Source organism: Palaemon carinicauda, chromosome 14 (assembly GCF_036898095.1).
Source record: "Palaemon carinicauda isolate YSFRI2023 chromosome 14, ASM3689809v2, whole genome shotgun sequence".
Classification (NCBI taxonomy): domain Eukaryota; kingdom Metazoa; phylum Arthropoda; class Malacostraca; order Decapoda; family Palaemonidae; genus Palaemon; species Palaemon carinicauda.
Window position 1 is genome coordinate 24,910,673 of NC_090738.1, and position 15,680 is coordinate 24,926,352.

The 15,680-nt window shown below is 42.9% G+C and overlaps 1 protein-coding gene across 1 annotated transcript in view; it reads left to right on the plus strand.

Annotated features, from left to right (window-relative positions):
• The window catches only part of LOC137653493 (uncharacterized), a 94,888-nt gene that overhangs the window by 18,353 nt on the left and 60,855 nt on the right, over positions 1-15,680 (plus strand). The window contains exon 2 of the mRNA XM_068386942.1: positions 10,556-10,741. Coding sequence (XP_068243043.1) covers positions 10,572-10,741 — 170 coding nt within the window. The 5' untranslated portion in view covers positions 10,556-10,571. The remainder of the gene's footprint in view (positions 1-10,555; positions 10,742-15,680) is intronic.

The following is a 15,680-nucleotide window of genomic DNA, read 5'->3' on the forward strand; positions in this document are numbered from 1 at the left end:
AACCCAAACCACGTGTTGTTCTCAGACGCGTCGGATTTGGGTTGGGGTGCGACCCTGGACGGTCGGGAATGCTCAGGTCTGTGGACCTCAAGTCAGAAGAGCATGCACATCAACGGCAAGGAGCTATTGGCAGTCCACTTGGCCTTGATGAAATTCGAAAGCCTCCTTCGAAACAAAGTGGTAGAGGTCAACTCCGACAATACCACAGCTTTGGCGTACATCTCCAAGCAAGGAGGCACACACTCCCTCACGCTGTACGAGATCGCAAGGGACCTGCTCATTTGGTCAAGAAATCGAGGCATCTCCCTGTTAACGAGATTTATCCAGGGGGACTTGAACGTCTTGGCAGACTGTCTCAGTCGGAGGGGTCAGGTGATTCCCACCATAGACCTCTTTGCCACCTCGATGACCAAGAGGCTTCCAATCTATTGCTCTCCAGTCCCAGATCCAGAAGCAATACACATAGACGCATTTCTACTGGATTGGTCTCATCTGGACTTATATGCATTCCCACCATTCAAGATTGTCAACAAGGTACTGCAGAAGTTCGCCTCTCACGAAGGGACAAGGTTGACGTTGGTTGCTCCCCTCTGGCCCGCGAGAGAGTGGTTCACCGAGGTACTTCAATGGCTGGTAGACATTCCAAGAAGTCTTCCTCTAAGGGTAGATCTATTACGTCAGCCCCACGTAAAGAATGTTCATCAAAGCCTGCCCGCTCTTCGTCTGACTGCCTTCAGACTATCGAGAGACTCTCAAGAGCTCGAGGCTTTTCGAAGGAGGCAGCCAGTGCGATTGCAAGAGTGAGGAGAGCTTCTACCATCAGAGTATACCAGTCGAAGTGGGAAGTCTTTCGAGACTGGTGCAAGTCAGCATCTGTGTCCTCGTCCAGTACCTCTGTAGCCCAAATCGCAGATTTTCTTTTACATCTGAGAAATGTTCGCTCCCTCTCAGCTCCCACGATTAAGGGCTACAGGAGCATGTTGGCTTCGGTCTTTCGTCATAGAGGCTTAGATCTTTCCAACAATAAAGATCTCCAAGATCTCCTTAAGTCTTTCGAGACCTCTAAGGAACGTCGTTTGGCGACTCCTGGATGGAACTTAGACGTGGTCCTAAGGTTCCTCATGTCAGACAGGTTTGAGCCATTACATTCAGCCTCCCTGAAGGATCTCGCCCTCAAGACGCTTTTCCTAGTGTGCTTGGCTTCGGCTAAAAGGGTCAGTGAACTTCATGCCTTCAGTAAGAACATCGGCTTTTCTACAGAAAAAGCCACATGTTCACTTCAACTTGGTTTCCTGGCCAAAAATGAACTGCCTTCTCGTCCTTGGCCTAAATCTTTTGATATACCTTGCTTATCAGAGATCGTAGGCAACGAACTTGAAAGAGTGCTGTGTCCAGTTAGAGCGGGATGAGAAGAATTGAGGCTTGTTTACATGCATATGCGGTATCTGGCCGATAGTTGGCAACCTTCATAGCGATCGCTCGCGAGTTTTTGTGTGTTTTCTGTCGAGCCGCCGGAGCAGCAGCTATTATATATTCACCGGGTAAGTATATTCAAAAATTTATTTTATAATTAAAATATCGTATTTCCTTTCCTCACTGGGCTATTTTCCCTGTTGGAGCCTTCGGGCTTATAGAATTCTGGTTTTCCAACTAGGGTTGTAGCTTAACAAATAATAATAAGAAATGCCATTTCATTTTTAAATTCACTGTTTACCTAGGGGATACTTGATTGTGGGTTGCTGTATTATTATCATTACTGTATTATTATCATTACTGTATTAGTATTGTTACTAAGCTACAACCCTAGTTGGAAAAGCAAGATGCTATAAACCCAACGGTGCTAACAGGGAAAAAGAGCACAGTTAGGAAATGAAATAAGCCAATAAATAAACCATAAGAAAAGTCATGAACAATTAAAATGTTTTAAGAATAGTAACATTAAAAGATCTTTGATACATAAACTATAAAAAAGACGTACCGTATGGCTGCCTGTTCAACAAAAAAATATTTGCTGCAAGTTTGAACTTTTGAAGTTCCACCGATTTAACTACCTGATCATTCCACAACTTGGTCACAGGTGGAATAAAGCTTCTAGAATACAGTGTAGTATTGAGCCCTATGGAGAAGGAATTCTGATTTTTTTCATTATTTTTTAACAGCTTTTTTATGTAACCATTAGGTGCCTTTTTTAACCAAGTAAGAGCTTCAAAGTATGCAAGTTCCCGGATGCTGTTTTACAAGAGCCTTTTTTCTCACAACCGTTTGTTTTAGCATAACTACCATTCCTAGACGGTGTCTTCTACAGGAACATTCAATCAATTCAATATTTTGGTCCTTGATTATATCAAATACTCGCTGTTCTTTATGTGGCTCATGTGAAAGTAGATTTCCCCAAAGTAATGTGTACAGCACATCCATTTACTTGTTTGCCAGAACAGAGTTGTAGTGAGGTAATGTTTATTTGCAAGCAGAACCAGCCACGGCTAGACGCAAACCATTTGAGGGACGTAATGTGAATCATTGGTAGTTATGATACTTTAATTTCACAACCACTTGTGTACCATATATTTTTTTTAACTCGTTTTCTTGTGTTCATCATGCATTTCCAACAATTATTATTGTTTGGGATCACTGGATTTTGTTGTTTCTCCTCTCTAAACTTGTTTCCCACTGAAATCTAATAATTATTTGGTAAATGTATACAGTGAACCCTCGCTACTTCGCGGTTCGACCATCGCGGATTCACCACTTCGCGGATTTTTTCCATAACCCATATATATACAGTAATATATATATATATATATATATATATATATATGCATGTATTTATGTATATATGTAGGTATGTATATGTGTATACATATAAATATATATATATATATATACACACACACACACACATATATATATATATATATATATATATATATATATATATATATATATATATATATATATATATATATATATATATATATATACTGTATATATATATATATATATATATATATATATATATATATATATATATATATATATATATATATATATATATATATATATATATATATTATATATATATATATATATATATATATATATCTATATATCTAAAGTAGGAAGATGTGATGTAGTTCTAAGGGAAAAGTATGGGAAATATGTCTGGGTAATAAGCAAAGCTCTACCTCCAGTTTGTTTCTACATTATGATCAGAGATAAATGTAAACAAAACATTGGTTGCCATTTTTTATCGTGCTTTTTAGCATGTTTAGGAAATGCATGATATAAAATCACCTTTAATATTTGTGCCTGTTTTAGTTTAGGGTACTGTAGTACATGCATTAAGTGTTCTGTACATTAAAGGGTAGTTTGTTAACAGTACTACATGCAAGGGAAGGTTTTAAAAGTCTGAATATACATGTTGAATAAATGGGTAAATATGGTGTCACTACTTCGCGGATTTTCACCTATCGCGGCCGCGACTGGAACCTATCTACCGTGATAAACGAGGGTTCACTGTACAGTACTCTAATGACGTAAATGTATACAGTACTCTAATGACAGTTGTGGGGGCCAGTGGGAAACCCTAAACAAGTGATTTGCAGTAATAATATGATCAGAAATGTAAAAAAATATGGTTCATGCAAGTGGCTGAAAATAAATGTACTATAACCATCATCTAAGATTCACTTTACATCCCTCTAATGTTTTTTGCTTCGCTGTGGCTCGCTATGATTGCAGAGTTAACATTACCTCACTGCTGGTCTTTTCTGGCAAGCAGTACATGGATGAGGTGTGCAGGCAAGCGATGTTGGTCATTATTCATAGAATATTTTTTGCTTTCACTCAAGCAATAATACCTAAATACTGAACGGAGAGCGTTTTCAACATAGTCAATGCTGAAATACTGTAGATGAAATTACTGTACTCTAAATTTCAAAATAGATTGTACTTCCCTCTCGGCAATGTTTTTATGTGATAATTGTTAATCTGATACTGAAAGGGAAGGTGAAAAAAAAATGGCTGTTGTAGAAGAACAGCCTGGAATTTTGTGCGTAAATATTTGGAAGCTCACATTTGGTTAAAAAGGCCAGGTAATGATTACCTCGTACAAAAATCGGAACAGCTGACAAAAGCGAATTCAAATAATTCATGCACACAATAACTTCCCATCAGTCTCCCAAATTTAAACAATAGACTTCACATTTTAATCGGCTGATAGGTTAGTTGTTATGCCCCAGCCCCATTAACCGTTTACTGTAGAGAAGAATACCAAACTAGCCAACTTGCCCATTTCTTATAGCGGATTCTAGTTTCGATAGTAATAAAAGTATCATTTTTAAACATTTAACTTAGCCGGTGGATATATATATAGCTAATGTCTCTGACGTCTGACAGAAAATTCAAAACTCGCGGCGATTGAAGATTGGTCTGCAGGGTGTACAACTAGTGCCATCACTTGCGCTAACCTCAAGTTTTTCTACTGCTTTGGTGAAGTACTTGATTTTTTGGTTTATGGCTTTCGCTTGATTGGATTCTTATGATTTTTCCTCAAACAATAAAGTCCTTCAAGAGAAACGTTTTGAAGGGAGAGAAAAATTTTTACCCTTGCTTATTTGATCTCTCTGGATTTTCCATAATGGCCAACCCTTCCACAGTGTATGGGAAGTGTGTGAAAGGCTTTAAGATTATAGTGTTTATTTTATCACTTCATATATTCTTGTTGATATTTAAAGATTTACCTCTATATTTTTATATCTCACCCGCCTTACTAAGGCCTCATCGATCCCCACTCCATTTATACTAAATACCGAGTAAATTTTATATTTTTATGGATCGATGAGATGAATATTTTAAGTGAATTTTTGTCTTTTTAATAAATTTTTTCTTTGGATAGTCTTCGATCTGTTTTCAAAGATTAACTAGCGTTAAGTTTATTTATGCTACGCAGTTTTCAGTATCGTTACTATAGAGAGAGAGAATCACGATTTCACTTTGCATCGATTTTGACGTTTAGTACATTCTTCTTACAAACTGAAGTTTTTTAAATACTAATAAAAGGAACATGTTATTTTGCAATTGATTAGTTCTTCTAGTATTTTTCTGTAGTCAAATAACCTTTTATTGGCAGAAAGTGAGTGGCTTAGCCAGTACTCTTGTAATAAGAGAGGGAGAGAGAGAGAGAGGGGAGGTAACAATCCAGATCTTTTTTCTTGTCCCAAGTCACTGTACAGGGAGATAGAGAGTGAGGAAACATTGTTCTTCTCGATTCAGATATTTATTCTCGTCCCAAGTCACTGTATAGGGATAGAGGGAGAGAAAACGTAGTTCTTCACGATCTAGTTTTTTATTCTCGTCCCAAGTCACTGTACAGGGTGAGAGAGAGAGATAAAACGTAGTTCTTTGCGTTCTATTTTTTTATTCTCGTCCCAAGTCACTGTACAGGGAGAGAAAGAGAGAAAACATAGTCCTTAGCGATCTAGTTTTTTATTCTCGTCCCAAGTCGCTGAACATTTTTAACTTTTACTTTATATATTTCACTTTTACTTATATATATGTATGTTTATTTATTTTTACATGTGAGATACAATTATGTACTAATGAGCCTACACTAAAGGACATATTTCGGAATTCTAACCTTTTGGCTTAAGGGAGAATTGCTTGCTACGGATAGAAATCAGCTTTATTCATGTCTGATGTGAAATTATTAAAAAATGCGAGTGTCAGTGAAAAAAGTGCGAAAAACGTGTTCAGTGTTGCGGAGGGTTCGTCTGTACGTACTTGCCGTTCGCCTAGTCCTAGACCGCTTTCAAGCTCCCCAACCCCTGAGAGAAGGAATGTCAAAAGACCAAAGGGAACGATAGGTTTTTAACAACGAACAGACGTTCCCTCACGTGTTGCGGTTGACGTTTATTGTAATGTTTGCCTTTACCGACGTTAGCGTCGGTAAAAAATTCCTGGCGCCAGGTTTAAAGACCTCTCAAGAGGAAATTGGTTCCTTCAGAACAAAATGTACATCCTGGCTGCAGTCATTAGAGCAGTCCAGAACGTCTAATTTCATCTGAGGAATGCTCTCCTGCCAAACGTTCCTTTATAACGTCTGGTTTTGTTGCCCCGGAGACCCCTGCACAGGGTCACGGTTCTTTAATTTCGTCTGGACGTTCCAGACGTGACGTGAGCGCTGCTCCCGTTATCCTCATTGATGTTTCGGATCGAACGTTGCCGAAGTCACGTTCTGATCCTCATGTGCACGATCCTAATTTTAATAGGCTGCAGGACATGCAGTCGAAACTATCGACGTTAATGCAGTCATACTGTCCAGCTCCTGAGCGAAAGGAACCTTTGCTTGCGGAGCGTCACGGTGCTGTTGAGCGTGACTCTTATCAGACTTCTAAGCATGAGGTTTCACATCACGCTGACGTGACCCCTATTGCGTGACGCCGATCGACAGCTTCTCCGTGACGCCGATTGACAACCTCACCGTGACGTCGAACGTCAGTCGAAGCTGTCCCGACGTGACGTCGACCTTCAACCTCTACCTGTTCTTCATCAACAGGTTGTTGCTAGTTGTCAAGCTTTTCCATCTCGACTTATTATTGTCCCACCATCCGCAAGAACATCGAGCATCCGGATGAAGTTTATTCTGAGGAGAAAGAGGATATATCCCCCTTCCCCAGCTGTACCTTTGGGTATCTTGTCTGAAGAAGAAGAACCTAGATCTGCCAAACAATCTTTGGATTTTAAGAAGATCATGACTTTTTAAGGAAGTTTTTCCTTCGCATTTTGTTCCTGCTGCTCCACGCTTGCCTCCTTCAGAATTCACCTTAGGGTTGGCTGCTAAATTGGTGCTCTCTCGGTCTTCTAAGAGAGCTTTGCGTTTGCTGTGAGACCATAAGAAGTCTTGGCAAGTCAATCTTTGCCTTCCCTCCAGCCAGATTGAAGAACTTCTGGCAGGCTTGGGAGAGAAGAGGAGCATACCAATGGTCTGTCCTCTTGGTGAAGGAGGGGTACATAATACCTTTTGTAAAGAAACCACCTCTTATCCAAAAGCCGATAGATCTCTCTCCCAGATACCGAGAGGAAGCAAGAAGATAAGTTTTGCACCTACAGGTGTCCCTTTTGTTAGAGAAGGGAGCTGTGGTGAAGTTTTTTAAACCATCAGTCTCCAGGCTTTTACAACCTCCTCTTCCTAGTTCCAAAGAACTCAGGAGGTTGGAGACCAGTGCTGGACGTGAGAGCGCTCAATGTGTTTATCCTGAAAACAAAGTTCACTATGGAAACTTCCAAGTCTGTGCTTGCTTGCAACAGTAAGGGAAAGCGATTGGATGACCTCACTCGATCTCCAGGACGCATACTTCCATATCCCTATCCATCCGACCTTCCAACATTATCTAAGGTTCGTGTATGGGAAGGAAGTGTTCCAATTTCGAGCTCTGTGCTTCGGTCTCAGCACTGCTCCTCTTGTGTTCACGAAGCTCATGTGGAACGTGGCGAGCTTCCTGCACTCTGCAGGTGTCAGAGCCTCCCTTTACCTAGATGACTGGCTACTCAGGACATCATCCTTCATTCGCTGTCTGAAGGACCTCAGATGGACTTTGACCCTAGCGAAGGGCTTAGGTCTCCTAGTAAACAAGGAAAAGTCTCAACTGACCCCATCTCAAACTATTCTCTGTTTGGGGATGGAGATACCGAGTCTAGATTTTCGGGCTTTTCCATCGCCATCAAGACTCGAGCAAGCTCTCTTAAAGATTCGTCTTTATCGGAAGAAGAGCAGTTGCTCTGTAAGGATGTGGATGAGTCTACTGGGAACACACTCGTCTCTGGAGCAGTTTGTCTCCCTAGGAAGACTCAATCTTCGCCCTCTCCAGTTTCACCTCAACCACCATTGGGACAAGGAGAAGGGCTTAGAAGCAGTGTCCATACCACTTCCAGAAACGATCATGACTTGCCTGAAATGGTGGGATGTCAATCTCAGACTTCAGGAAGGCCTCTCTCTTGTCCACAAGAACCCAGACCATGTGTTGTTCTCAGACGCTTTGGACGCGGGGTGGGGAGCAACACTAGACAGTCTAGAGTGCTCGGGCCTTTGGACCAAAGACCAGGTAAAGCTTCACATCAACCAGAAGGAGCTTCTAGCAGTTCTTTTGGCCCTGCAAAGTTTCGAAAGACTGATTTGATACAAAGTGGTGCAGGTGAGCGCATACACCACCACAGCGTTAGCCTACATCGCCAAGCAAGGCGGGACCCACTCGCAGTCCCTTTACTTAACTGCAAAGGATCTAGTTTGGACTAAGGAAAGAAACATCACCTTACTTACAAGGTTTATTCAGGGAGAAAGGAACGTGATGGCAAACTGCCTAAGCAGAAGAAGCCAAGTCATTCCCAGGGAATAGACTCTTCATTAGGTGGTGTTCGAGAAACTATGGCGGATATGAGAATGTCCGTCCATAGACCTGTTTAACCTCAATAACTAAGAGGCTTCCTTCTTACTGCTCTCCAGTTCCAGATCCAGAGGCAGTCCACGTCGATGCGTTCTTACAGGACTGGTCTCACCTGGAGGTGTATGCGTTTCCCCCATTCAAGATGATTTACAAAGTCCTACAGAAGTTCACCTCTCACGAAGGGCCAAGTTGACGTTGGTTGCTCCCCTCTGGCCATCAAGAGAATGGTTCACCGAGGTACATCAGTGGATGGTGGACTTTCCAAGAAGCCTGCCAATGTGGTTGGATCTTCTCAATGAAGAGGTTCCATCAAAGCCTCCACACGCTTCATCTAACTGCCTTCAGATTATTGAGGACTCTCTAGAGCTCGAGGGTTTTTCGAAGGAGGCAGCTAGAGCAATTGCCAGAACAAGGAGATCCTCTACCATCAGGATCTATCAGTCTAGATGAGAGGTATTTCGAGATTGGTGCAAGGCCACCTCCTTTTCCTCGTCCTATACCTCTATAGCTCAAATCACTGACTTCCTGCTACACCTTAGGAATGTACGTAACTTTTCTGCCTCTACCATTAAAGGTTACAGGAGCATGTTAGCTGCAGTGTTCAGACACAGGAACCTAGACCTCTCGAACAATAAAGACCTTCTCAAGTCTTTCGAGACTTCCAAGAAGCATGGGGTAATGACGCCAGCTTGGAACTTGGATGTTGTCCTTAAATTTCTGATGTCTGAGAAAGTTTTGAACCTTTGTACTTAACTTCTTTTAAAGATCTTACTCTGAAGACACTTTTCTTAGTGAGTCTTGCTACTGCAAAAAGAGTTAGTGAGGTTCATGCATTCAGTAAGAACGTCAGCTTCTGTACTGGTAAGGCAGTATGCTCTTTGCAGCTTGGTTTCTTAGCCAAGAATGAGCGTCCTTCCCATCCATGGCCTAAATCTTTTAAGATCCCCAACCTGTCAGTTGTGGTTGGTAACAAGATAGAGAGTCCTATGACCTGTGAGAACACTTAAATTTTACATTGACAGAACCAAAAATTTACATGGTGAATCTGAGTCTTTATGGTGTTCAGTCAAGAAGCCCTCCTTACCGATGTCTAAGAATGCCTTATCGTATATTTTTTTCTGGCTCTTAGAGAGGCTCACGCTCACTGCAGTTAGACTGACCTTCAGAGCTGTGGCAACGTCAGTGGCTTTTAAGCAAAATCGTTCCTTACGAAGCATTATGGATGCAACCTACTGGAGGAGTAAATCTTTGTTTGCTTCACATTGTTTAAAAATTTTCCAGACTCTTTACGAGGACTGCTACACTTTTGGACCATTCGTAGCAGCGAGTGCAGTAGTGGGTGAAGGTTCAACCACTACATTCCCCTAATCCTAATACCTTTTTTCTTCTCTTGAAACTATTATCTTTTTGGTTGTATGTGAAGACTGGGACAGTCTTCTGCAATCATTTGATTTTAGCGGGTGGTCAAACTTGTTTCTTGAGAGCACCCAGATCAAGGGTATTGGTTGAGGTCCTGTCATAGGGGTGGTCACCCCAGATATGACAGCTCCTAGAGGTCTTTCAGCCCCCTGAGTGGATCGCTGGGCTTCATAAGGATAGCGGACTAATGAGGCAGAGTATCATCAAAGTCAGCTTCCTTATCAGGTTCTAATTCTTAAATTTGTTTTATATCAAAACTCTTGAGTTATATTCCTATGATGTTTACTGCTGGTCTCTTACCCTCCACCAAGGGTGTGAATCAGCTATATATATATCCACTGGCTAAGTTAAATGTTTAAAAATTATATTTTCATATTAAAATAAATTTCTGAACATACTTACCCGGTGGATATATATAATTAAACTCACTCCCTTCCGCCCCTCTAGAGACCCTACGGGCAGAGGAGACCTGAGGATGTTGGGAATGGTTACAGTATCCAGGCGAGTGGTGGCGCTAGTTGTACACCCTGCTGACCAATCTTCGATCGGTGCAAGTTTTGAATTTTCTGTCAGACGTCAGAGACATTAGCTATATATATATCCACCGGGTAAGTATGTTCAAAAATTTATTTTAATATGAAAATATCATTTTGCTAGTTGTTACCCTATTTTAACCATTTTATTTTCAATTGCAGATACCAAACAACAAGTATGGGTGGCACCGGTGATTGGGATATTGAATCCTATCGTTCATTTTACGAAAGTGATGAACATTGGGCTCTGAAGAAGGAGTTCATGGAAACACACTATGATGCTTTACCAGAAGAACGCTTGGTCTGTTTGGCACAAGTATATGCCAATATAGAACTTTTGGGTTGCAGGTAATATTTTTGTGGTTAAAGTTGAAATACTCTATCCTTTGGTGATGCCACTTTAAATGGAATTAAAGTTTATACCTACTTGGATAAAAAACTTCGGTCATTTTATGTAGTAGTACAGTACTGTAGTCCCTCACCATATCAAGGTTCACCTAAATAAAAACCTTTGTCCTTTTATCTAGTTCAGTAATCTCTCACCATATCGAGGTTTACTATCGCTCTCACTTCATAGTGGAGTTATAAATATATTATGTAAATCTACTTCTGAAGGCAGATATGGTTTGTTTTCTTTTGTATTTCAATTCTTTATTGAAATTATCTTTGTTCTATCACTAATACAAACCCTACCTCTCTTAATTAGGGAATATACTTTGGCAAAGCTGGAAAACTAGCCATAAAACTTTTAGCGAGGTATAACTACCCCACCGCTAGTTAGCGGGGTGTTAGGGGGTAGTACCGGCTATCCAGCTCAAACACACCTGTGTTCTCATCATTTTTGCTTTTGGCTCGGTAGAGAACGGACAATATCTCTTTCTCTACTGATTAACCTTTATAACTGGCCTTTGACTAATTTGTTCTTTTGATTTTATTTTTACAGGTGTAATTGTTGCTGTTTAGGATTCGGCGTGCAGGAAGTCGAAAAAGTTTTGTCTCCGGTGTATTTCCTTGAGTACGGAGAAACCTCTTCTTACTTCTTCATACTGCTCGATCTCTTCCCTTTGGGGAGTTGCTCTTCTTTGATGCACCTTCACTGTTTTTATTCGAGCAGACCACTTGCTGTCGACCTAGAGCTCGACCTCAGTCTTGCTCCATAGTGCTGATGACTACCCATTCCCCCGTTTTGAGTTAGCTCAGCTGGCTGAGGGAGTGCAAAGTCTGAAGCAAGTTCATACTCTCCGGGGACACCTTTCCCATATTTGGGTTGGGTCCTTTCATGAGTGATCTCTTCCACGCCTGACAACTGTGCACTCTATTGTTCTGAGTTAGCTCAACCGGCGGACTTAGTGCAAAGTCTGATGCATAATTCTGCTCCTCTCTGGGGTAACCTTTCCTGTACGCGGGTTAGTTCCTCTCCTGAGTTGTCTCTTCCATGCCTGATGACTGCGCACTGCCTCGTTCTGAGTTAGCTCAGCCAACAGAGGGAGTGAAAAGTCTGAAGCATTTTTCTGCTCCTCTCAGGGGACAACTTTCTCGTTTGCTGGTTAGGCTTTCTCCATATTGGTCTTCATTGAGGCCGACCCGGAGCTCGACCTTTGTCTTGCTTGCGGAGCTGAAGGCGGCGCACTCTCTCGTTCTGTGATGACTCGGCTACTGGAGGGGTGCTAAGTCCGATGCATGTTCCTACGTCTCTTGGGGAACACTTCCCGTTCGCTGGTTAGGTCTTCTTTGAAGTAGTCTTCTCCACACGGGATAACGAGTAAGGTTTTGGATTCGTCTTTGCCTTTTCTAGCCCCTTGGAGTGCTGATCTTTGACCTTCACTCGTTCTACCAGCATGTTCGTCCCGTTCCTGTTGCTGAATCGACATGAGACAATTACAAGCTCGAACCAATCGTCGTGGTCTCCCTTGATCCTTCTAATGCTGGAATAGGACGGTGACTCAGTAGTATCATCATCGGCAGTTCTTGGTGCCTACCTTCAACTGGAGCTCAGCTTGTTGACGGGGAGCAGTGTGTGCTGCCTCCAAGCGTTAGACAACTCTCTACTGCCACCAATAGAATCACTTCCAGCAACAACAGGGGTAGGTCGCCTTTCCCGCGTGCAGGAGAGACTGCCTTTCCTCCGTACCCTAAGGGCACAAAACAAGTCTCGTTAGCTGCTGCAGGACCACTTGCTGTCCCTAGTTTCCATTAACAAGTCTCATAGTCCTTAACTTTTAGGGGCTATTGTCGACATCGATGAGGCCCTACCTGGTTCTCTCTCCTTGTACACCTTGTCACCCTGTCACTGCTTGCGCAGGCTCCCTTGGAAATTATGCAAGAGCAACTTTGATTCAGCACTCCTCGGAGTTACGTTGGGAAGGCTAATTATGGCCAACCTAGAGCTGGACCTTGGTCTTCTTGTCACCACGCTGACGACACTTTTCCCGTACCTGAGTTAGTTTGCCCAGTCGGCGGAGTGAGTGTGAGGTCCAAGGTATCGTCCAGATTTTCTCAAGGAGCAGCACCTTTCTTGCCTGCGAGTTGGGTTTTCTTCTGATTGGTCTTCTTCGTGCGGGGTGTCGAGAAGGGTCTTGGTTTCTTCCATGCCTTTCTCTAGCCCCTCGTAGCATGGTTCGTCAGAATGGGACAACGAGGTAGCGCGTAGACTTGAGTCAGCTGTGATACCTCTCAGTGAGTTCGGAGTACTTATCTTTTCTTCAACCATGACTCGTCCATCTGGATGATTCGTCTAGTCTCTTTAGCCAATCCTAATTCTGGATTGCACTGGTCAGCATGCCAAACTCCTGCGGCAGTATTGACAAGCGACGCCAAGTTTAATGAAGAGCTCTCCCCACAATATCTTTCGCGAGCAAGTGTTGCTCGTGAACTCCATCGTGTGATCGAGTTGACTCCAGAGCTAAAATAATCCACAGTTCAGAGAAAAACTTACACATGCCCCTCTATCTGTTGAGGTGTGAGGGCGAGCTTCTTGACAATCTACACAAACCTTAGCGTTCGCCCGAACATCCTGACTCTGGCTTTACGTCATCAACACATGAGTAAGTTATTACATCACAAGGTCATGAGAGAGGGAATGCCACCTCGTGACTGCCTGTTCCCAAAAAGGGAGAACACGTCCGACGATGGGGTCTCCAGATTTCTACAGTTTACTCTTTCTTGTAGAAAAGGCGCCTGGAGGTTGGATACTAGTATTTGCCCCTTCTTCTCTGAGCAAGTTGGTTTAACAAACTTCTTTCAGGATGTAGACGGCAGACACGGTCAGACGAGCAGTCGGACCCAAGGACGTCGTGACAACACTGGAATGGGCATACTTTTGGCGGAAGTATTTAAAAATCATCCAAGACAATCCCCAATACCAGTTTAAGGTGCTGTAATTTGACATGGTTGCACCACCTCTGTTTTTTCACAGGGACTCCCAGGAAAGGCATTCGCTTGTTAAGACACTGGGCCGACTAGCTGATTCTAGCAGACTTGGGAAATTCCCTTCTCCAACACCAAGTCAGGGTTTTGAGTTTTGCCGTGATCTGAGCCAACACAAAGCTGGTATACCTAGGGAAAGTCATTCCCTCCAAGAGCAAAATAGAGAGACTGAAGACGTTGGTAGTCCCCTTCTTACTACTAGTCTCGCTGCCAGCACATCAGTGACTATGTCTTACAGGCCACCTATCTGCCCTGGAGCTCCAGATGACCAACAAATCAATGCATAAGGCTTCTCCAGTGGCAGCTGAAGTCCACTTGGACCCAGCAAAGACCTCAGGAACCCCCCAAAAAAGAGACCAGAGATGGTGGACATCAGATACCAACCCATCGGGGGGTAAACCCCCCCCCCCCCAATTGATGGTCTTCACTTCTTCACTGACGCATCAAGGGGAAAGGGCCCCATTTGCAGCATTACACAGCCTCTGGGCTCTGGTCCAAGTCTGAAAGATCCCAGCACAGAAATGTCCTTGGAAATGAGGGCAGCTTTTCAGTCCTTGCAAGTTTCATCAGCCCTTGGCAGGCCACTCCGTGGTGTCGATGAACAACAACACTGCGGTGGTAGCTTGCATAAACAATCAAGGCGGGACCTTTTCTCAGCACCTTTGCCATCGAGCAGTGGAGAGGCTAAGATGAGTAGGAGGCAACTGTGTTTCCCTATCAGCTTGCTTCATTGTGGCCATTCTGAGCAGAGCTACTTGGATAGTGGGCTCAGAGTTATCTTTGAATAACCTAGTAGCCAACAAATTCTGGACTGTAGAGTTCCCTGACTGTGGATCTGTTTGCAACACCCCTGAACAGCATGCTCCAGCTGTACTGCTCCCCGTTACTGGATCATCAGGCTCTCTGGCAAGAGACAATTCAATAACGATGGGACAATATCCATATCTACATGTTTCCAAGTTTGCCTTATGAGAAGAGTACTCAATAAGGCAAGTTCGTCCACCTACTTAGCAATGACCCTTATAGGCCAAATAGGGCTTAACGCGGAACGGTTCCCAGACCATCTTCAATTGCTAACAGAAGTCTCGAGAGAATTTCCTCCACGTCACGATCTACTCTGGCAACCCCATGTAAAATTCTACCTCAAAGCCGTAGAGTCCCTACGTCTTAATGCTTGGAGGTTATCTAGCATCTCTTTGCGAAGAGAGGATTTTTGCAACATGTTGCAAAAATGGTTTCCGGATACCTCCGGGAATCTTCAGCTGCAGTGTAGCAGGCTAAGTGGGCAGTCTTCTGTGGTTGGTGTCGTGAAATGGGTATCTCTTCTCTCGATGCCACTATTCCAGCAATAGTGAATTTTCTTTTGTACCTTCTGGTGGGGAAATTCCTGTCTCGGTTGTGAAAAGTTATCACTCAGCCTTGAGCCTAGCATTTAGGTTGAAAGGGGTTGATAATTCCTCATCGTTGGAGTTCTCTCTCCTCACAGAGTTTTTAGCTTACCTGCCCTCAGTCGAAAGTTGGACCACATCCATGAAAAGTTTGTGTTTTACGGTCTCTAAAAGGAGCTCCTTACGAACCGTTATGCCAGGCATCGGATCTTCGCCTGACTGTAAAAATTATCTCTTTGGCCTCAGCTAAGAGAGTAAGTAAACTTCGTGGTCTTTCCTATGACGTCTTCCATTCAAGGTAATGGAAACAGGTAATCTTCAGCTTTGTCCCTGAATTTATTGCCAAGCCTTCCGGATTAAGAGTCGCTGTAATGTAACCGATGACCCGGATCAATGGCTACTATGCCCAGGTATGTCTATGAGGTGTTAATTCAAAACAAACTTCAGCAGCTTGTCCCTGAGTAAATGGATTG